Source organism: Bos indicus x Bos taurus, chromosome 2, assembly GCF_003369695.1.
Source record: "Bos indicus x Bos taurus breed Angus x Brahman F1 hybrid chromosome 2, Bos_hybrid_MaternalHap_v2.0, whole genome shotgun sequence".
Lineage (NCBI taxonomy): Eukaryota > Metazoa > Chordata > Mammalia > Artiodactyla > Bovidae > Bos > Bos indicus x Bos taurus.
The window spans coordinates 128,213,133-128,232,868 of NC_040077.1; the positions used below are offsets into that span (position 1 = coordinate 128,213,133).

The 19,736-nt window shown below is 52.7% G+C and overlaps 1 protein-coding gene across 1 annotated transcript in view; it reads right to left on the reverse strand.

The window, feature by feature from the left end:
• Positions 1-19,736, reverse strand: part of GRHL3 (grainyhead like transcription factor 3) — a 38,700-nt gene that overhangs the window by 7,032 nt on the left and 11,932 nt on the right. Inside the window, exons 2-15 of the mRNA XM_027520282.1 lie at positions 18,805-18,991; positions 16,102-16,163; positions 13,632-13,977; positions 13,306-13,379; positions 12,680-12,833; positions 12,343-12,454; positions 10,575-10,669; positions 7,991-8,149; positions 7,390-7,468; positions 7,143-7,276; positions 5,456-5,490; positions 4,206-4,294; positions 3,333-3,418; positions 749-813 (exon numbers count right to left, since the gene is read on the reverse strand). Coding sequence (XP_027376083.1) covers positions 749-813; positions 3,333-3,418; positions 4,206-4,294; positions 5,456-5,490; positions 7,143-7,276; positions 7,390-7,468; positions 7,991-8,149; positions 10,575-10,669; positions 12,343-12,454; positions 12,680-12,833; positions 13,306-13,379; positions 13,632-13,977; positions 16,102-16,163; positions 18,805-18,991 — 1,677 coding nt within the window. The remainder of the gene's footprint in view (positions 1-748; positions 814-3,332; positions 3,419-4,205; positions 4,295-5,455; positions 5,491-7,142; positions 7,277-7,389; positions 7,469-7,990; positions 8,150-10,574; positions 10,670-12,342; positions 12,455-12,679; positions 12,834-13,305; positions 13,380-13,631; positions 13,978-16,101; positions 16,164-18,804; positions 18,992-19,736) is intronic.

Below are 19,736 nucleotides of genomic sequence, written 5' to 3' on the forward strand. Positions count from 1 at the left end.
CCTAGCCCTAATGCCCCGGAGCCCATGGGACATGGCAGGCATTGCCTGGCCTCCCTGAAAGGTACAGCTTCATCCAGACTTGCAGGTGGAGGAAGCCTGTGGAGCCTCCCTGGCTGGGTGCCCTCAACACGAAGTCCAGTCACAGCTCCTGTCCCAGACTCGTCGCCTGCATCTCCTTCCTGGGAGACTCGTCGCCTGCATCTCCTCCCTGGGAGCAGCCCTGCTGGGCCTCCCGCCTCTGTGCCTTTATTCACCGCTCCTGCCCTCTCTACGCCGCTTGGCGCCTCCGAGCCTCAATTCTCTGTCTGTGAAAAATGTGGAATGGTATCTACCTCATGGTGTGGCTGCGAGGGTGAAATGAGAGAAACAACCCAGAATCTGGCACACGGCGGGCAGGTGGTCAAGTGAATGACAGCCACAATCATCATCACCATCATGGTCAAATGCCTGGGTTGCTGACACCCTGCGCTGCCCTCTCTACTGTCTCTCACTCCTCTCCTTCCCAACAGTGACCAGAGTCTGGTCTCTGCAGGAGGCCTCGGCCTGACTGCCAAGGTTCTCCACCCCAGCTCCACCTCGCCTCTACCTCTCCGCAAAGCCAAGTACAAGCACAGCTCAACCCTGAGCCGCAGGCCTCTGCCAGGCAGAGTGGACCTTCTGGGAGCTCCCTGAGCCAACGCTTTAGAGGGAAAGGTGCAGGGTTGGGGGAGGGGGGTGGTGAGGAGCTAGAGCTGTGCTGGGCACTTACCCTCGCTTGCATTTCTTGTAGACTTTGTAAATATTCTCTTCAGGGAACCCATACTTCTCAGAGATCTGGAAGAGAAAGGCAGGAGATTCAATGTCTGCTGCCAAAAACTAAATTTACAGCAGTCTTTTACATGATGGCTTTTAATTTCCCGATCATAAAATATATACCCAGATTGTAGAAAAATACAATGAAGAAAACGATAATCATCCATAATCCTGTGCCCCAGAGATAAACACTACTAGTATCTGAGTGTATTCCTTCCTGCCTTTTGGTCATGTGTACAGGTATTTTTATATCTCGCATAGACGGCTTTACTTATAATTGTATATTATAAGTTTTCCCACATCACAACAAACTGTTGACAAATAGCATAATTAGTGCTTGCAAACTATCCCAAAGGGCATCCACCATTTCCCCTCAATCCTTGCCATGGTCAGACATCCAGATTGTTCCAGCGCTGAGGGCTCCCTACTCACCGGCGGGCTGACCAGTTGTGCAAACCAATCCTGGAGGTGGAAATAGGCCTAGCTCATAGTGTCACTGAAAGAATTAAATGAACCGGTCTGCGTATAACACTTAGGACAGCTCCTCTATGTACTAAATAGATGTCAGTACTTGATAAATGGTCATTATTTCAGAAGTGGAGTCATGAGGATGCTCTGGTCTTGCTGTGAGGGGTGAGGAGGTGACCCACTTACCCTTCTTAGCAGGAATTATTTACCCCATTTGATGGGTGAGTATGCTGAGCTTGGAGAAGATAAGGTGTGTGCCCAAGGCCTAGCCTGGAGCCCAGCTTTCCTGCCCCCATCACATCCCAGCACATTGGAGCTTAGTCCACCAGAGAGGACACTGCAGCTCAGAGGCCTCAGCAGCCTGGCTGAGCTCACCCAGCCAATCGGCCCTGTGTCCCCAGGCCTCTGACGCTTCCTGTGGGGCAGACAAAACTGGTCTGGTCCTAGCTCCACCACCTGGGGTTGCAGAACTCTGAACAAGTCCCTAACTTCGCTGAGCCTCAGTTTCCTCCTTTGTAAAATGGGTCATGATGGGAATGTACACACGGGTGCTTCTGAACAGGAACTGAGACGGTTAGGTCAAGGTCTCAGCCCAGCGCCATCCCTGGGGTGAGTGAGGTCAGATGGCGCTGGTTAGGACCGCTGGCTGCCATGGAGCCGCTGGGAAGCGCAGGCCACAGGCTCAAGGCTCAGGTCCTACTCTCTGGGCCTTTCCTCTCTTCCCTAAAGAAGAGGAGCCGATTCGGCTCCTCAGCTGGTCTCTGCCCTGACAGAGGTTGCTCCAGGCAAGAAAAGTTCTCAGACTACTTACTGTAATGGCAATGTGGCTAGACGCTCTCAGGAAGGTCTTGAGTCAGTCTAAGCAAGAATTTAGGAACTTTCCAACTATATATTGTACAGACAATTGCTTTGTCTGGCTGCCCCACAGGCAATGAGCCCCCTCATCCTTGATGCATACAGTCAGGAGTGGGCATCCGCTTGGCAGAGTTACTGAGGACAGAGTCTGGGCACTGGGTGGGGAGCTGACCCCTTAAGGTACCGTCCAACCCAAAGCTCTGGAGTCTCTATATATTCTAGTGGCGTTAATGGCCTCTCGTGAACCCAGCTTCCTGGGCCTGGTGCCAAGCCGGGCTGACGCAGTGTGAAGAGACGAGGGTAACACAGCAGAGTGGAGAGAGCTCGAGTTTGGAGCCTCAGCTCTGTCACTGCTAGTAACCTTGGCACGTCACCTGACCTCTGGGAGACTATTTCCTTATGGGAAATGAGGAGATTGTTACTAGCACCCACTTTTCAGGGTTGTTAAATCAATGCAGTAAGCTAGCAAATGCAGCGTGCCTGACAGGATGCCTGCCACGTAGTGGGTCTTCAGTAAAAGGTAGCTGTGCTTTCCCATTCATTTTCCTTCCCCATCCTAACATCTTAGAACCACCTGGCTTTTCTGCATGGTTCACCCTGTCAGCACAGCCGGCCTGGAGGAGGCTGTGCTTGCTCAGTGTTTAGCTGAGCCACAGAGCTGCTGTGGGTTTGCTTTAGGGCTATTTCACCCACTCTCTGGCAGTTCAGGGTGTTGGGGAAGGTCTCCTTGCCCAGACACCACCTTCAGCTGCCCCAGCCAGTGCCTCCCTGGCCAACCACAAGCTGGAAAAATGAGGCCCTCTGGGAAAGAAAAAAAAAAAAAAAGAGTATCTTTGGGGCCTGGCCTTTTGGGGTTTCATTCCCATTAAAACAGAAACAGGTTTGCAAAGCCAACAAAAAGCTCTGGCCTGTCAGACAGCAGGCATCAGATTAAGGAGGATTTATGGTGTGTGCAGCTCCCCGGGTGGAGCCAAGGGTCTGGTTGGGAGATAACATCTCAGAGGCACACCTCCCCACACCCCCACCCCACAGCCAGGCCCCACAGGCGCCCTCAGATGGGGCGGGATGGGTGGACCAGCAGAAAGTCAACGTTCCAGAATATTCCTTCCCGGAGTCTTCCTGTGGGAAATCAGAACTGTATGGTAAAGAATGGCAGGGAGATGGGAGTGCAGAGTGGGGTGCAGCCAGGGCAGGGCGGGGTCCGTTAGGCCTCTTACCGCGTTCCTCAGCCCCTTCAGGTCCGGGGTCTTCAACATGAGGGCGTCAAATACCTCCTCAGTCTCTCTCCGCACGTACAGCAGAACTGAGAAGCAAAGGGGTGGCTTTAGAGGTACAAGGGAATATCTAGGGGGCTAACCCAAGACTAATTTCTGCAAATAGAGCAAATCCTTGCTGAGGGTCTGTTGCCAGCTGGGAAACACCCGACCTGGCTCTGTAGATCCCTTCACTTCCTCAGACTCTGCTGATTCTGGTGGGTTTGAATCCCTGGCCTGCCACCTGCCAGCTCTGTGACCTTGAAGAAATTCTTTTAACATCACTAAGCCTCATCTTATCCAGACGGAAGATGGAGGCAGCTCCACCGCTATTTCAGAGTTGTGGGTGGTTTTGATATGACACCCAGCAGGGCGCAAGGCTCAGTTCAAGGCTGCTAGAAGCTTTTGATCTTAGTCGGTGGTCGGTTTCTTCTTGATGGTTAGCTCCAGTCCCTCTCTCCCAGGAAGTCACGGATTTACTGTGTCAAAGCCAGAATGCCAGGTATGGAAAGCCCACCTACTCCTCCCCCATTAGAGAAAGTGGGGAGACTGCCCAACACCACAAGCCTATTGCCTTATGGCTGCCCCAGGACGCCCACATCCAACAAGGTCACAGCAGGCAGAAGCCCTCCAGCTCCATGACTGTCTGCCCTTCTCTCAAATCCTGGCCCAGCCCCAGCCTCAGAGAGTAAAGAACCCCTCAAGCCCTCCCAGCTGGGGCGGGTACAGCCCCTGGCTTCCTGGACCAGGATCAGGTGGAGGCTTTGGGGAGGCCTTGTGGGGAGCTGGGGCGGGGGTGAGCTCGGAGGACACATAGGGGGCGGGGCAGGAGGCTACCTCTCTGCAGATCATCTTCCTTGGCCTGTTTGGAGGGCAGAGGCTCAAACTCCTCGGTGAAGGGCGAGCAGGTGCGCTTCAGAGCCAGCCTGTGGGGAAGGCAGGGAGAGGCCTGTGAGGAACCCGGGGGGATCCCAGAGGCTGACGGGCCCCAGAGGTAAAGAAGACCCTAAGAGGGTGGGTGCAAAGCAGTGGGGCAGAGGTAAAGCAGCAGATTCTGGAGCTGGCCTGCTGGGTTCACATCCCAGCCCTGCCCCTCCCTAGCCGGGTGACAGCTTCTCAGGATCCTTGTCTATAGGGGTACTTCCTAAAGGTGTACGGTTGAAGGAGTACACGCTGCTCTTAGAACACTGTGCGACACGCAGTAGGGCCTCAGTAAATATGGACTACTGTTTCATCATCAACATTATTCTTTTTTGAAAGAATCAAGTTGGATGTGAGTCAGTGGAAGGAGGGACTCTTATGGGTTTTGGAGTAGGTCAGATGTAGGTCTCAGCCTGCCTCTGCTATCTCATAGCTGTGTGACCTTTGACAAGTCACTTCACTTCTCTGAGCCTCAGTTTCCTTGTGTATAAAGTGAAGCAATAACCCCTGCTTGCTTGACTCACTGGGGCTGTTGTGAGGTGACAAGTGACATAATTTGGTGTGACAGTACTTCCTTTTATACGGAAGAGACTGATACCAACAATACGTGATCTTCGTCAAGTGCTTTCCTGTTTACAGAGGTTCTATTCCATGCCGCCTCTCATATCTGCCTCATCCTCATGAGCCCATTTTCCTCCTCTGACAGATTTCTAGCTGAAGCTGAAAGCGGTGAAGCGACTGTAGCTGACAGCGGGAAGGACGCGGAGGCCCACCCTGGGCTGCAGGCCGAGCGCCGGGCCCCTCCCGGGCCTCTTGGAGTCTGCCGGGGCGGGGCGCGGGGCGTTTTCCCCTACGTCCTCCCGCACAGCTGCCCTCCTCACGCTCCAAATCTGCATCACCATCTCAGAGGCTTTTTCTTTCCCGTTTTACAAGCAGGTGTCCCGCCAAAGATTCGCCAACTTTTCAAATAAAACAAACCCATAAAAACTCGGGCAGTTTCAGTGAGAAAGGAGCGTGAGTCTAGCTTGGGGGCTGGGGGCAGAGTCTCCTGGGTACTTCCTCTGGGCCCAGCCTCTGGCTTGGGGGACAGCAAAGGGGAGGGCAGGCTGGGAGCAAACGAGGGGCAGCAGGAGGGAGGCGAGGCCCTTGGCTGCTTCTCTCCATACCTGTTGGAGCTGCCGTGTCCCGCTGAGAGCACTGCCTGCAAGGAAGAGAGACACATTTTCCATCACACACAGACACACGGGAAGACGAGGCGAGCCCTCAGCTGCTGGAGGCTTTCTGGGACAATCTTTGTGAGGGGTTGCGGCAGGGAGGCAATTCTAATGCCTCTCCAGCTCATTCTTCTCAGATAAGTCCCCTCAAGTGAGCTGAGATCTTGAGTTGAAAGGAAGCACCAAGCCCAAGTTGGATGAGTCAGGACTCGGTGAACACACGAGGTGCTAAAGGAATCGGGGCAGAATCAGTGAGTCCGAGCTCACCCAGGAGGGCTGGGACTGCAGGCTGGCCTGCAGCTGGTAACTAGGTAGTTGGAGCTGAGGCAAAGCAAGTGGAAGGGGGAGAGGCAGCCTTGTCAAGCCCTCCTGTGCACCTGCCACTGCCCATCTGGTGCAGCCATCGCTGGTCCTTCGGGGTAAGGCACCCAGGCCCTGAGAGGGCCGTCTCCAGGGCAACCCCCCAGGAGGCAGGACTGGGACTTTCCACTCCGCAGGTCCCCTCTCTCAGGCTCACAGGTACAAAGACTGGTCCCCCACTTCCTCCCACAGGAGAGCTGGCAGCCTGGCAATGGGGGCTTCCATCCCTCAAGTGGTGTCTCCCTACTTGAGGCCTCTGGTTGGGGTTGGGGGGAGAGCGGGTTAATGCAGCCTCCTGGGCTATGGGGGCCACAGAATCACCTCAGGGCAGAGAAGGGGGTATGGTGGACATTGAGAGGCTTTAAATGTATGCCAAGACGACGTCAGGACTGGCTGCTCCATAAGCTGTCTTATTGTTCAGAGTCAATGCACTGAATGCCTTGGTGAAGTGATGGCCATTTCTGAAAACATTCCCACTTAAACGGTGGGGAGGTCAATGGGTGGAAACGGTCAAACTGTGTAATATGGAAGCAAAGTAACAGGCAGGCGCTGGGACCTTGATTCTGTCGCTGACTTGTGTGACCTTGTCGGGAAAAATGCGAATAACAGCCTGTACCTCAGAGGAAGCCTGTGACAGAGAAACAAGACGGCGCAGCAAAGGGCTGGCCGGTCAAGGCGCTTGGTGAGTGGCTCCCTGTCTTGAGAGGTGGTGTAACCCGTGGTGACGGGCAATGTCTCTGAAGCCTGGTTGCCTGGACTCCAGTTCTGGCTCTGCCACGGCCTGTGTAATTTTGGTCTAAATGCCTCAATTTCCACCCCATGAATCCAGGGAGAACAACATTACCGACTTCATAAGGAGGTAATGAGGGTTAAGGAGATGATGCATGGAAAGCTCAAAGAGCAGCGCCTAGTGTAAAGTGAGCCTCACAAGCATTGCTGGGATGATAATTATCACCCAGCTCTGACACGGCCGTGGTCTAACTTGGGGCTCGGACATTAGAAACCTCCTGTGTGTGCTTCAAGAGTAAACATTTCAGTGCATATGAAGTTCATTTCTTCATGAACACTCTTCAGTAGAAAAGGTCCCTGAACTTATATGACCGTACATATATTTTTTGAGTCCCCTGGGATTCAATAAAGATATTTCCATTTTGGTGATGTCAGGACCTATCAACCTCTAACTGGCCTGTCCTGCTAAGTGGCAGGTTGCTGCCTGCCGATCTCTGCTAAGACGGCCCCACCCAGAGGCCCAGACCCTCTCTCAGCCCAAGACCCTCACCCCTCCAGGACGCTGCAGGCTGGAGAAGTGCACGTTGGGGATGAACAGCACCGGCGGGGTCTCCAGGTCCGCCTCAGGCCGCAGGTAGGTGGTCTCATTGCCCCTGAAGCCGGCTAACAGGGAACCCTTGATGCCTGATGGGAAGAGGAAGGCATTGTACCTTGAGATCCCTCTGTTCATGTGTCTGCCCTCTAGTCTCCTCTCCGCTTCATGCCAACCCAACCCAGCCCAGCCCAGGCCCACTGACCACTGTTGCTGGAGTCGGGGCACTTGACCTTCCTCCGGAACTGCTTCCGCTCATCATCCCGCATCTTCCTTTCTGCTCCCTGTGGGAGAGAGGGGGCCGGGGGTCACCACTGGTCTCGGGAGGGCTGGCTGCTTTTCCTTGCAACTATGGGACTTCCAGGGTTGCTTTCTTCCCAGAGTGAGATCAGGAAATGGGAAGGTACCAGCACTCAGCCCAACCCAGCACAGCCCAGCCCTGTCTGAGGTCAGCAAAGCCTTGGGAGAGAGAGAAACAGAGAGGCAGAGAAAGAAGAAACTGAGGGAGACAGGTGTGGGGAGAGAGGAACAGAGAAACGAGAAAGGAGCTCAGAGAGAGGTAAGAAGAAAGAGAAACGTGACCTGGAGAGCTTTGTACAGAGACCTAGAAAGAGATGTGTAGCAAGAGGAAGGGTTGAGCAGAGGAAAACACAGCCACAGAGAGCAGGACGGACAAACAACAAGCACACAAAGACAGAGACGTTCAGAGAGCAAGCAGAGACAGGTGCACCCAGCGTGGCTGAGGAGGACGCGCAGGTCGGGCTGGCCCGCCTGCCCAGGGCCCAGCAGAGGGTCCGCCCAGCCACCTTGTCACAGAAGATCTTGATCTGGCAGACAGCACGGTGTACCAGGCGCTCGGTGCCGGAGCCACAGTCATAGGTGTCGATCTGCAGGTTCAAGGGGACTCCCTTCACCCCCTTCTGTGAGGAGAAGTCTGTGCTGAGGCAGTTGACGCCAACGAACACCTGGGGACAGAGGAGGGAGCTCACTAAACAGCCGGCCCAGGTCACCAGACCTGCAGTCCCACCACCTCCCTGAGTACCATGAGGCCTTCCGGGCGCCTGGTGGGCACCCTCAGCTTCACAATGCCCCTGGAAGGCAAACCTCACCACCTCTCTTTTCCAGGGACAACCCATGCTCCGAGAGGGCCGCTGTCCGAGGGCGACACTGGGAGCACATAAGGGAACCGGAGTTTGAGCTCAGGCTGTCGCCAGTGGACAATGCAGCTCCCGCTAGATTGCCAAGGGCAGCCCAAAGGATCTAGGGCCTGGGAGGGAGATTAAGGGTCCTTCAGGAATTGAAAATCCAGAGCCTCATTTCTTTTTTTTTTGCAACTCGGAGTAAGAAGGTAGCTGCTGCTGCTGCTAAGTCACTTCAGTCGTGTCCAACTCTGTGTGGCCCCTTAGATGGCAGCCCACCAGGCTCCCCCATCCCTGGGATTCTCCAGGCAAGAACACTGGAGTGGGTTGCCATTTCCTTCTCCAATGCATGAAAGTGAAAAGTGAAAGGGAAGTCGCTCAGAGAAGGGCCCAAATCCCCTCCCGGCCAGCTCCTGAAGATACGTTCCTGCTGGCCCTGCCCAGGGCCACGGAGGGTGGAACATGCCCCTGTGCACCTGAACGACCAGCTGAGCCACAGCTGAACCAGCCACCCCCATTTTACAGCTGAGGAGACGGAGGCTCTGGGCATGGATGTGACTTGCTAACGCACAGGGAGTTGGGCAGGCTGGCAGAGGAATGAGCTTGGACGTGGGGCCACTCACACTCTGCCCCTCAAGCCATGTGACTTTAGATAAGTCCTTGAACCTCATGAAGCCTCAGTTTCTTTATCTGCAAAATGGGGACAATTAAACCTACCTCCTGTGGCGGTGAGGGTTGTAGAATACCTAGGGGTCTTGGACATTTTGTAACTGTTGTTGTGAGTGGGACAGATGGCGTCTCAACCAGAAGCCTGTGTCCAGCTGATGGTAGCCTGGGGTCAGTCTTAGCTGGACGTCTCTTAGCAAGCTCGCCTACTGACTGCCTACTGCTGGCGTCTGTGTGGGACTCCAGGCCAGACCCCACTCCACGCTGGCCCCTATTCCTTGGGACGCTTCCCTTGGAAACGATCCTGACTTCAACAAGTGGGGGTGGGGTGGTGCTGGAGCAGACCCCCTTCCTTCCCTGGCTGTGGGGGGCCAGGCCCCCAGATGCATGCCAGACATACCTTCCCCTCAGCCAGCTCAGCCCTGATGCCGCCCCCACCCAGCTCACACCTGACAAAGACCCAAGCCTGGGGGCTTAAGAGGCTGTGAGAAAATCCCCACCGAAACCCACCTCTCCCTTCCCACGAAACTCTTCCCCCACTCCCTGAACCGGAGGCCCCAGCTCCTCCCCAGTCCCGGGTGTCTGTGTGAATAATAGTAATCCCTTGCCTTTGTGCCTCTCCTTGCTGTTTTCAGAGCCCCTTCACCTTGGTTTTCTCCGGGCAGCCTGGACCGCCCCATGAGGGGAGGCGGGGAGGTGGGGAGGCAGGGATAAGCTCTCCGGCTTTCCCAGGCCAGAAGGGCCTTTGCCATGAGCCTGACCCAAACTTGGTCTGATGGGGTAAGCCTGGCCCCGAAAGGTGATGGGACAGGCCCAAGGTCACCCAGCCCCTGACCCTCTGACTAGTGCCCGTTCCACGATACCACCTGTCTAAACAGAAGACAGAGACACAGAGGGACCCGGCAGCACCGGTGAGTGTGAGGCTGGTCTCAAGCACTACATGGCTTCATCACTGGCATGAAAAAAATATATTGCTGAGGCTCCATTTCTCAGGCCTCTCCAATGGGCTTGGCATAGAAGGTGCCCACTGCTCCATCCTTCATGATCTCCTTGGATCTTCACCACAACTCTAGCAGGCAGATTGCTCTTCCCTTCCTATGGGCTCCTCGAGTGAGGTAACAGACTTCAGCCTTCATCTACCAGACTCCACAGCACTTCTGCAACACTCTGCACGGGCCCACGTGTCAGGAAACCCCGTCAGCAGCAGCAGGGGCTTGCTGTGCGGCTTGCACAAGACTCAGTTTTCCCATCTGGCAAATAGGTGGATTGGACTAATAACAGCAGCCACCACTTCTGTGCCAGGCTGTACTCTACCCTTCTCTTATCTCACCTGAGCCTCATGCCAACCTATCCGTTCATGCTAAGGTCACACTCCCAATTTTCAGCTAAGGCACTTGTCCAAGGTCACGAAGGCGGGATAAGGGCCCGGCCACTCTAGCTGAGAGCCTGTGCTTCTCCTTCACTCCTGTGCCCTGCCTCCTCCCTGGCGCCCTCACTGGGGGAGCTACCACAATCCTAGGGACAGTCCCTTTCCTGGGACTTGCTGGCAGCCCAGTCCCATCCCAGCCATGCCCCCAGCACTGACCTTGGCCTCCTCATGGACATTCCACACGAAGGACAGTGCATTATACGCCACCTCTTCAATGTGCTGGACAGTGTTGAAGTTTTCTTTGCAGTCGGCTGCAAAGAGACCACAGGAGACCAGAGGAGAGTCAGGAGACAAGGGATTTGGGGGCACCATGGGGAGGGGTCATTAGGGCCTGGGCCCCGTTCTTGGCAGGGACTTGGATCCTCTCCCCCAAGAACCGTGCTTCAAACTAGGGAGGAAGTTACTCATTGTGCCCTGGGCTATGGATGGAAAAACTGAGGTCCAGTCTGGGAAGGAGATCTGCCCAAATCCCAGAGGGACTCCTTAACTTTGCCAACTAGGCCAGGGCCCACATGATTTTGGGGTGGAGCTTATTTTTTTCAGTGGGACTGTGATTTAGGAGCTCTCCCAGGTAAAATGGTCATCGCAGTCATAGTGGAAGTCATAACCATAGTACCATCAGTACTACCAGTATTGAACTCGTAGCATTAAATAAATGATAATACTACTATACACTTGACTCTTGAGGGTCCCTTGGACTGCAAGGAGATCCAGCCAGTCCCTCCTAAAGGAAATCAGTCCTGAATGTTCATTGAAAAGACTGATGTTGAAGCTGAAACTCCAATACTTTGGCCACCTGATGTGAAGAACTGACTCCTTTGAAAAGACCCTGATGCTGGGAAAGATTGAAGGCAGGAGGAGAAGGGGACAACAGAGGATGAGATGGTTGGATGGCACCACCGACTCAATAGACATGAGTTTGAGTAAACTCCGGGAGTTGGTGATGGACAGGGAGGCCTGGCATGCTGCAGTCCATGGGGTCACAAAGAGTCGGACACGACTGAGCAACTGAACTGAACTGAGCCATACACTTACAATGCTATGAATATTCAGCTTACACATGAGAAGAACAAAGCTCAGAAAAGGTAGAGCAAGGTCTGGAGGTCAGTTCTCTCTGGCTCCTGAGCCCAGGCTCCTAACCACTGTGCCACCTGGCCTCTCAGAGGTCACCGCATCGTCCCTATTTGTGTCACTCTCTAGCACACGTGGCTCCAAGGCGGCAATTGCACAGCAGGCAGATGGGGCAGCTGGCACTTTCCCAGGTAACAGTTGAAGAAACTGAGACTCAGGAAGGGGAGGTGACACAGGTCACACAGCCAGGAAGAGAGTGACAGAGCCAGGGCCTGGAGATCTGAGGATGGGCTGCGCCTCCCACCGGGTCTCAGGGCTGGGACTGGTGGCACACACAGAAGGCCTTCCCCAGCTCCCTTCCTGCCTTCAAAGCACAAAGGTTGCAGCTTCCAAAACAGAGCTGCCCTGGCACTGTGCTCCCAGCTTTCAACTCACCCATTGCCTGCACAGTTATCTCGTGCATTTGTATCCCAGTTGGTCAAGACCCCTGATGCAGACAGGCCAGCCAGCACCCCAGGAGTCTGTTTATGTGGTACTCCTGGGGCCCCCAGAGCCTTGTTTATCCCAAAGCAACAAAGAAAAGAGGTCACTGCTTCCAGTCAACATGCAAATCCCCGCAAACCCCACAGCTTATGACCTGGAGACAGGGCCCAGGCAGGCGGCTGGAGTCAGAAATAAGCCCTGCAGAGGTCAGAAGTGGGTGGGGAAAAGGGGGACAGCAAGAAAGACCTGACTGGCGTGTGTTTGTGTGTGTGCGCGCGCGCACGCGCATGCGTGTGTGCGTGTGAGAGAGGTGTGAGACAGAGAGTTAGAGAGAGAGACACTGGGGTGGAGGGTATGAGCGGGCTCTCACCCACGTCGATGACCCGCTGCTTGGCGGTGGGCTGCCGCGAATGCCAGTGTTTCCAGAAGCGCAGCTGCTCGACCGGGCCCTTCTCGTTGTCGAAGACCACCATCACCACACTCTGCAAGCACAGTGGTCACCGTGACCCCCTGCCTCAGGAGAGGCCTGGGCAGCCTCATCCTTTCCTGGAGCCGGGGTCAGGCAGCCCTGCCCTTTGGCCGGGCTGCCCCCCACTACGTGGCAATGGGCAGGCCTCTAAAGCACCCTCTCCCTGGAGACCCTGGCAGGCAGGGTTGACCTGACCACCCCGCCCACTTCCCAAGCAGTCCCAGGGCAGCCAACGTACCTTGACCTTGTTGGAGGACAAGGCAAGACCTTTGCCGCCTGCCGGCGTCCGCAAGGTGACAGGGTAGAACTGGCCCTTGTTGAGGTAGGCCATGGGCGACTCACCCGATTTGATGTGGATGGCTTTGGGGGAGCCCAGGGTGTACTCAAAGTCACTGCGGGGAGGCGGGAGAGGACAGTGAGGCTGGGCTCCCAGGCTGAATGGAGTATCCCAGAGGGCAGTGGGGCAGGAAGCCTGAGGCTCTGCTATGGATTTACCACCTGACCTCACTAAATCACTCTACTTTCCGGGGCCTCCATTTCCGGGTTTTCAGGGCTTCTATTTAATGGCTTTGTTGAGGTACAATCCTCCTGAATAAAGAATAATGGAAACAAGAGAGCCCTGAGGGGTGACCAAGTCACAGGGAGACCAGGACACAATGGAACCTTGGTTTTCTAACTTGGTGCTCAGTTCTGAGTGGCTTGTCACAACCTGGGAAAGGGATGTAGAAATCACTCTTTTCTTTTACATGCCTTCGCTTCTCTCTCTGCATTCAGTGATGATGTTTGCTCTGGGGGCAGTGTACAGCTCTGTCTATAGTCCCCTGCCCACTGACCAGTGGTCAAGGGTCAGAGAGGCTAACTTACCTCTTGGGATTGGGATAGTCCTCTGGACCCGGGGGTTCTGGGGATGTTTTCAGGATATCTGGGAAGAGTAGAGACTGCAGAGAAACACAATCCAGGGAAAATATATGCTCACATTCAGTTCCACTGGCACCTCAACCCAGGGCCACTACATACAACTGTGAGGGTTGGTCAGTGCACAACCTGGACAACAGTGCATGGCAGCCCTGCCTCAGCTCAAGGACTCTTTCCCCCAGCGATTCCAAAGCTCCGACCGCCTCACTGTCTTCTCTCCTTCTGTACATGCAAGTACCCAGGGATGCTGGAGGGGTGTGGGGGTGGGCCCTCACCTCCTGTGGGTCATCTTTGAAGGTGCTGTCAGGCTGCCAGCGCTGTGTGGGAGGCACCCCGTGAATGCTCTCAAACAAGGAGCTGAGGGAGCCATTATCATATACATCGCTGGTGGGCAGCAGGTAGCTGTCCACAGAGCCGGTTTCCAGCTTGCTGGGGCCTGCAGGGAGCAGAGCTGCCTTGCCCGGCGTGGGTGCAGCTCCCTCCACACTCATTAGGTTATTCTTCTTGAGCACATCTGGGTACTCTGGGGTTCCAGACACATTCTCTGTCAGGAATTTCATGAGGTGCGTGGGACTTTCAAGGGGGGTGAGGTCCATCTCATATTCCATGCCATGGTAGTACCTGAGGAGAGAGAGGAGGGGTAGGTGGGTACACCTCTTTTCTCGGAGCCTCGAGGGGGTCCTTGGCTGGATTGCAGGGTGACCATCACACTGACATATTGACTTTCTTTAATCCAAGGTAACGTTAGGTCTTCGCAACATGCCTGAGATGAGATACTGCAGTGGGCCCAACGTGTCACAGGGAGAAGCAGGGAGGAACCAGGTACAGGATCAAGGTTCAGGGGGCAAATGCCTGCTTTATCCATTACAGTACTTGGTCATTTAAAAAACGGAAAGTTTATTCATTCCTTATCCAGAGTCAAATGTCCCCACGTTAAAATTACTGTACTGAGTCATTCCTGGTGAGGGCAAGAGTGGGTATTTGTGAGTGGATAATAGTGTACATTAAGAAAAAAGATCTGGAAGGATATACCCCAAACTATTAATGGAAACAAGAAAGTAGAATTGCAAGAAACTTTTACTTTTTTACTTTATATTTTTAAGCAAAAATAACAGTGTCTTTAATGCATTTCATTGTACAGAATCCAAAGAATTTTTGCATACAGTCCTCACTTTGTCAAAAGAGCCAGATAAACTATTTTCACACCTGAGACCCAGAGAGTCACAGAATCAGAGACACTGAGTGAACACACAGACCTTACGATAAGATGATTCTATTATCCATGGGTGCCCTCCTGTAATTGCACCAGTCTTCCATTTCCACCACCATACTTCTGATTCTCAAGGGCCAGCTTCAGTATGGGTATTTATTTTGTTACTACATCAAATTTGTTTTTGAAAAGTAAACTAAATTTAAAAATAGCTTCAACAATAGATAGTTTAGTTGTTATAACTACACAAATATTGTTTGCCAGCTGGTTAAATATTTTACTATGATAAGTTTTCTTAGGACAACCTCTGTTGCTACTGGAGTTATGATATTAACTTGAGCTTCCTCATTTTAGAATTTTATACTTATTTATTCATAATTTCCCTAAAATTGTCATACACCTATAAACAATTTTCTTCAAATGAACAAATACATTACATAATCTACAATTCATTCCTCCCTCCTCCCCTTCCTTCCTTTTTTGCTTTATGCATTTCTATAGACTTTGAATACTTTATAACCAGCAGGTATTATTTTACAATCAGAAAAGCTAACAACATTAAAAAAAATTGGTTTTGAGGGAAATGTCATACACAAAAACCCACTGTTCATAGCAGTGGAGGGCCATGAGCCAGCCGCAAGTACCTCGATGCCTGCCTTAGCAGTCTGGGCTTTCCGGAAAGAAGAGAGAGGCACAGAAGGTTTCCCAGCAGAAGCCCTGCCTACTGGGGGTAAGGAAAAGTAGAGAAAGGGGGGCAGTATCCTTCCAGTGCCCATCTGGCCATGAGTATGGCCTGGGCTGCTCTCTACAAGAAAAGGAACATCCATGCCCCGAGGCATCAGTGCCAGACAGAGGCCAAGAGAGCCAAGGGAAAGAAATACGGGAACATAGCTGTCCCCTCCCCTTGAGGCTGCAGGGAGGGTTTTGAAGCTAGGACAGAAAAGCTTCCAGCAGGGCTTGTGCAGCACTGTGGCTTTGGAGTTTGTTTTTAGTAAACTTTAGCCACGTGGCCCGCAGAAACTTGTGTGCGTGTGTGCACTCAAGCAGGGTCTCACTGTGACTCTGTGGGCCCCAGTCTCTTTTGTGATCATAGGTCTCTTCCTCCATAAAAAAACAGTTTAAAAAACCTTTTACAATCCTCAGTATAAATACAAATATAACCCAGACTGGATTGTATCGTTTCCTTCTGATTTTAAAATAGATAAAATACTTTTGTGGGCCCCTAAGGGTACCATGGACTTCCCTGGTGGCTCAGATGGTAAAGAATCCACCTGCAATGTGGAAGACCTGGGCTCAGTCTCCGGGTTGGGAAGATCCCCTGGAGGAGGGCATGGTACACTCCAGTATTTCTTGCCTGGAGAAACCCCACGGACAATGGTGTTGTAGAGCTGGACACAACTGAGGGCCTAAGCACAAGGGTATGTGGACCCTAGTCCTGGCACTGTGCCCCCTGTGCCCAGTGGATAAGGGGCCCGAGGTGAGGTGGGGGTGGGGGAGGGCAGAGGGGCGGGGATGGTGGTGAGGGCACACCTCACCTCTTGCCTTGGTCATTCCGGCCCCCGGTGCTGGAGGACAGTAGCCGCTTCTCCTTGGGGCCCTGAGAAGAAAGGAAGAAAGATTTATGTGTGGCTCTTGGGTAAGATCTGTCACGAGCCTCAACCCCCTCCAGGGGACTCGGCCATGCAGGGGAGCTACCTTGGTCATTGGGAGAAAACCTGCCAGTCCTTTGAGTTAGCAGGCCATTTAGTCTGAGCCCCAAGTTACAGAGTGAGAAGTACCCTGAAATGAGCACTTAGGAATCATGGAATTTGGAGTCAGGCAGGCCTAGCTTAAGTTCTAGCTTTACTACGTAAAAGTGCTGTGTGACTCTGGATAAATGATTGTGCTTTTCTGAGATTCAGCTTCCTCATATGTCAAGTGGGGGATGACAATCCCTCCCTCAAGTGGGTTGTGAAGACTTATTAATAAAGATAATGCCCACTGTTTTTAATGGAGCACTTCCTATGCACTGGGCCCTGTGCCAAGTGGCTTCTCTGTGCTGTAATTTAATCTCTACAACCACTCTGTGCTGTCTACTAATGCTATCCCCGTTACATGCGTGAGGAAAACCGAAGTCCAGAGAGGCTTTGTCATCTTAGTGATTAGGAGCACAGACTGAATCGATTTCCTGGGTATAGTTCTTAGATCTGCTACATATTGGCTGTGTGACCTTGGGCAAGGCCCTCAACCTTTCTTCACCTTATTGTCATCATCTTTACGACAGGAATAACAGTGATACCAACCCTTGGGATTTTTGTGAGTGCTTAGACTAGCACCTGGCACATGGGGAGCACTATGTAAATGTCGCCTCCCACAGTTATGATTCTAATATTGTTGTATCTCAGAGAATTTGGGTCTTTTTTCTCTAAAGCTAACAAAGCCAGAACAAGGTCTCCGACCAAGTCTAGTGAGGTCAGCGCCTGGGTTTTCAATCACACTGATGGGAGAGCATGAGGAACGGTGCCTGGCACAGTGTCCAGCATTCAGTAAGAAATAGTAAGTGGTCACCTTTAGGACTATTCTGCCCAAAGTCACATGGCCAGGTCTCCACCTCCCAACTTGGTGCTCTTTCCACACTGTCAGACTGTGCTCTGACTATCTGCAGTGCTCCTCTGACCTAATGTGCTCTGGGAAGGGGGAGGGGGCAGGTGTATCTCCCTGGGATGCTGTACTGCAGTAACAAGTGTCACCTTCAGAGCCTGGCCCCACCACTGTGGCCCTGGGAATGGGCTCTTGCTCGGGGGAGACAGTGCTAGATTTTATTTTACGGCCCAGTCTCAAGCAATATATCCCAGGCTGGAGTTTAAGCTCAGACCTAGAATTCTGGCTCCTACCAGGTCCCCAGGCTGAGACATTCAATTCAAATTTCTTTTCCATCATCAGTCTTCTGGGAGAAGGGAAGGGAGGGTAGCCATACCACTCCTAGATGAGAACCAAAAGCCAGAGAGATAATTTGGGGTTTCTTTTGTATCTGAGACCACTTCCCTCAACCTGGTCTCTGAATTTGCAGAGTTTGCCTGCCTTTGTGTAGAATACACTACTTCTTGGGCCAGTGAATTTGAAGATTTATTTACAAGGTGGCTTTAAATCTTCAACTTCAGACTCAGTCATCACAACAATCAGCTATTCATGTCCCCAGCCTCCAATCTGGGAAAGTCTATAGAAGCAATAACCCAGCACAGGGATAGCAAGAATGTTTGCTGTCATATGACAATTCAGACAGATGGGTAGGGGTTGCCTGGAGTTACTAGGCTGAAAAAGATTTTGTAGCCTCATGTATCTTCAGTGAGAATACAGGTTGTAATCCATTAGCAGTGTCTGGCAAAGGCACTGGAAGGGGGTGATGTCATGTGTGTTATGTACTTGTGGTTACTAATAGGTTTAAGCACACTTCTCCTATGTGAGAGGCCTAATTTCTGTTCTTAGGAACGGACAGTCTCAAAGTCAAGGCTCCAGAAACAATTAGAGAACAATAAAAGATGTCAGGAAGTGGTACAATGCACATGGTGGCAGCAAGGGTATGAACAACAGTAAGACACTCAGGAGAGGGAGAGGCGATATGAGGGGAGGGCTTCTGAGAGAAGCTGGGCTTTGGGAAGGGCCCTGAAGGAAGTGAATGGACTCAAGAGCAGAAGGCATGCTCTAGGAGGTGGGGCTGGAATAGGCAGGTGGGGCTGACAGGGCAACTGGGATGACCTAAGGGACAGAAAGAAGACGGTGGGTTGGAGGTCATCGCCGTGGTGTGTGTGGCCAAGGACCTGACCCATTCAGTCAATACATATTCAGTGCTGTGTGGCAGGCAGTGTGGGGTACTGGGGGCTCAGTCATGATCGTGACATGGTTCCTGCCCTCCAGGAGCTCAGTGTCATAGGTGACATGGAGGAGTAAACGCACAAACAGCAAGCTTCTGAAGATGGCGTCCCGGAAAATGATGGTACTTGCTGAGGGTGCCCAGAGGAGGCACAGAATGGGAAATCCCAGAAATCCTTCCCCACCTTCAGGGGATGAACAAGGTAACTTAAAGCTGAGAGCAGGGTTTCGCCAGGGGAGAGGGGAGCGTGCTGGGCAGAGGGGCCAGCATGTGCAAAGGCCCAGAGGTGTGAGGGAACGCGGGGAGGGTTAGGGGAGGTCAGAGTGGGCTGCAGAGCCATGAAGCCCGAGAGCGAAGACGCACGCTCAGTCAGCGGTGGCGGACGTACCATGTAGTAATCGTAGAGGAAGCTCAGGGCCGCCACGCTGTCGTCGTCGCCGTTGACTCTCATCATGGCCTTCGTGGCCGCTGTCAGGGGGTTTTCAAGGTAGGTCTTCCAGGCCTCATCCTCGTTAGTGTAGGGGAACTTCTGGAAGTTAACTGGGTCGTTCTTTAGCAGCCGAACAGATCTGAAACTGAAAGACAGGTAAGGAGGGTCAAATTTAGGCTGTCCCAGCAGAAGGCATGCGTATGCTTCCCAGATGGCTCAGTGGTAAAGGATCCACCTGCCAATGCAAGAGACATGGGATCGACCCCTGAGTGAGGAAGATCCCCTGAAGAAGAAAACAGCAACCCACTCCAGTATTCTTGCCTGGGGAATCCCATGGACGGAGAAGTCTAGCAGGCTACATGGGGTTGTAGAGTCGGACACGACTGAGCATGCATGCACAGCAGAAGGTCTGTGAATGGTCAGCCTCAGATCAACATTCAGGAATTCAGAGAGCTACCAGCCTTGAAAACTTGAAATGCTTATTCTGTCATCATTGGACAGATGGGGCAGTAGAAAGTACCTAAACTCGAGCCAAATGCTCTGGGTCACCACCAAATGTTGCCATGTAGAAGCTGTAGGCTTGGGGCCTCAGTTCCATCAGCTACAACAGAAAGACTGCAATCCCAACCTTGCGAGGCTTGAGAGAAGATTCAAGAAAATGCTTCCATGGTAGATACTTATTCAAGGGGAATCAGTGTAACAAGGATAGGAAAAAACAATGACAAGGTGCAAAGAATAAATTTCCAGATCACTCAGCATGGGCTCTGATGACATTCTCTTCAAGGCCGTGAAAGACACAGCAGGCTGGAGATCACTTCAACTTAGAGAATGTGGCAAGTGACAGAGAAAGCCAGAGTGAGGAAGCCCATAGGCAGATCTAGTCTTGGTAA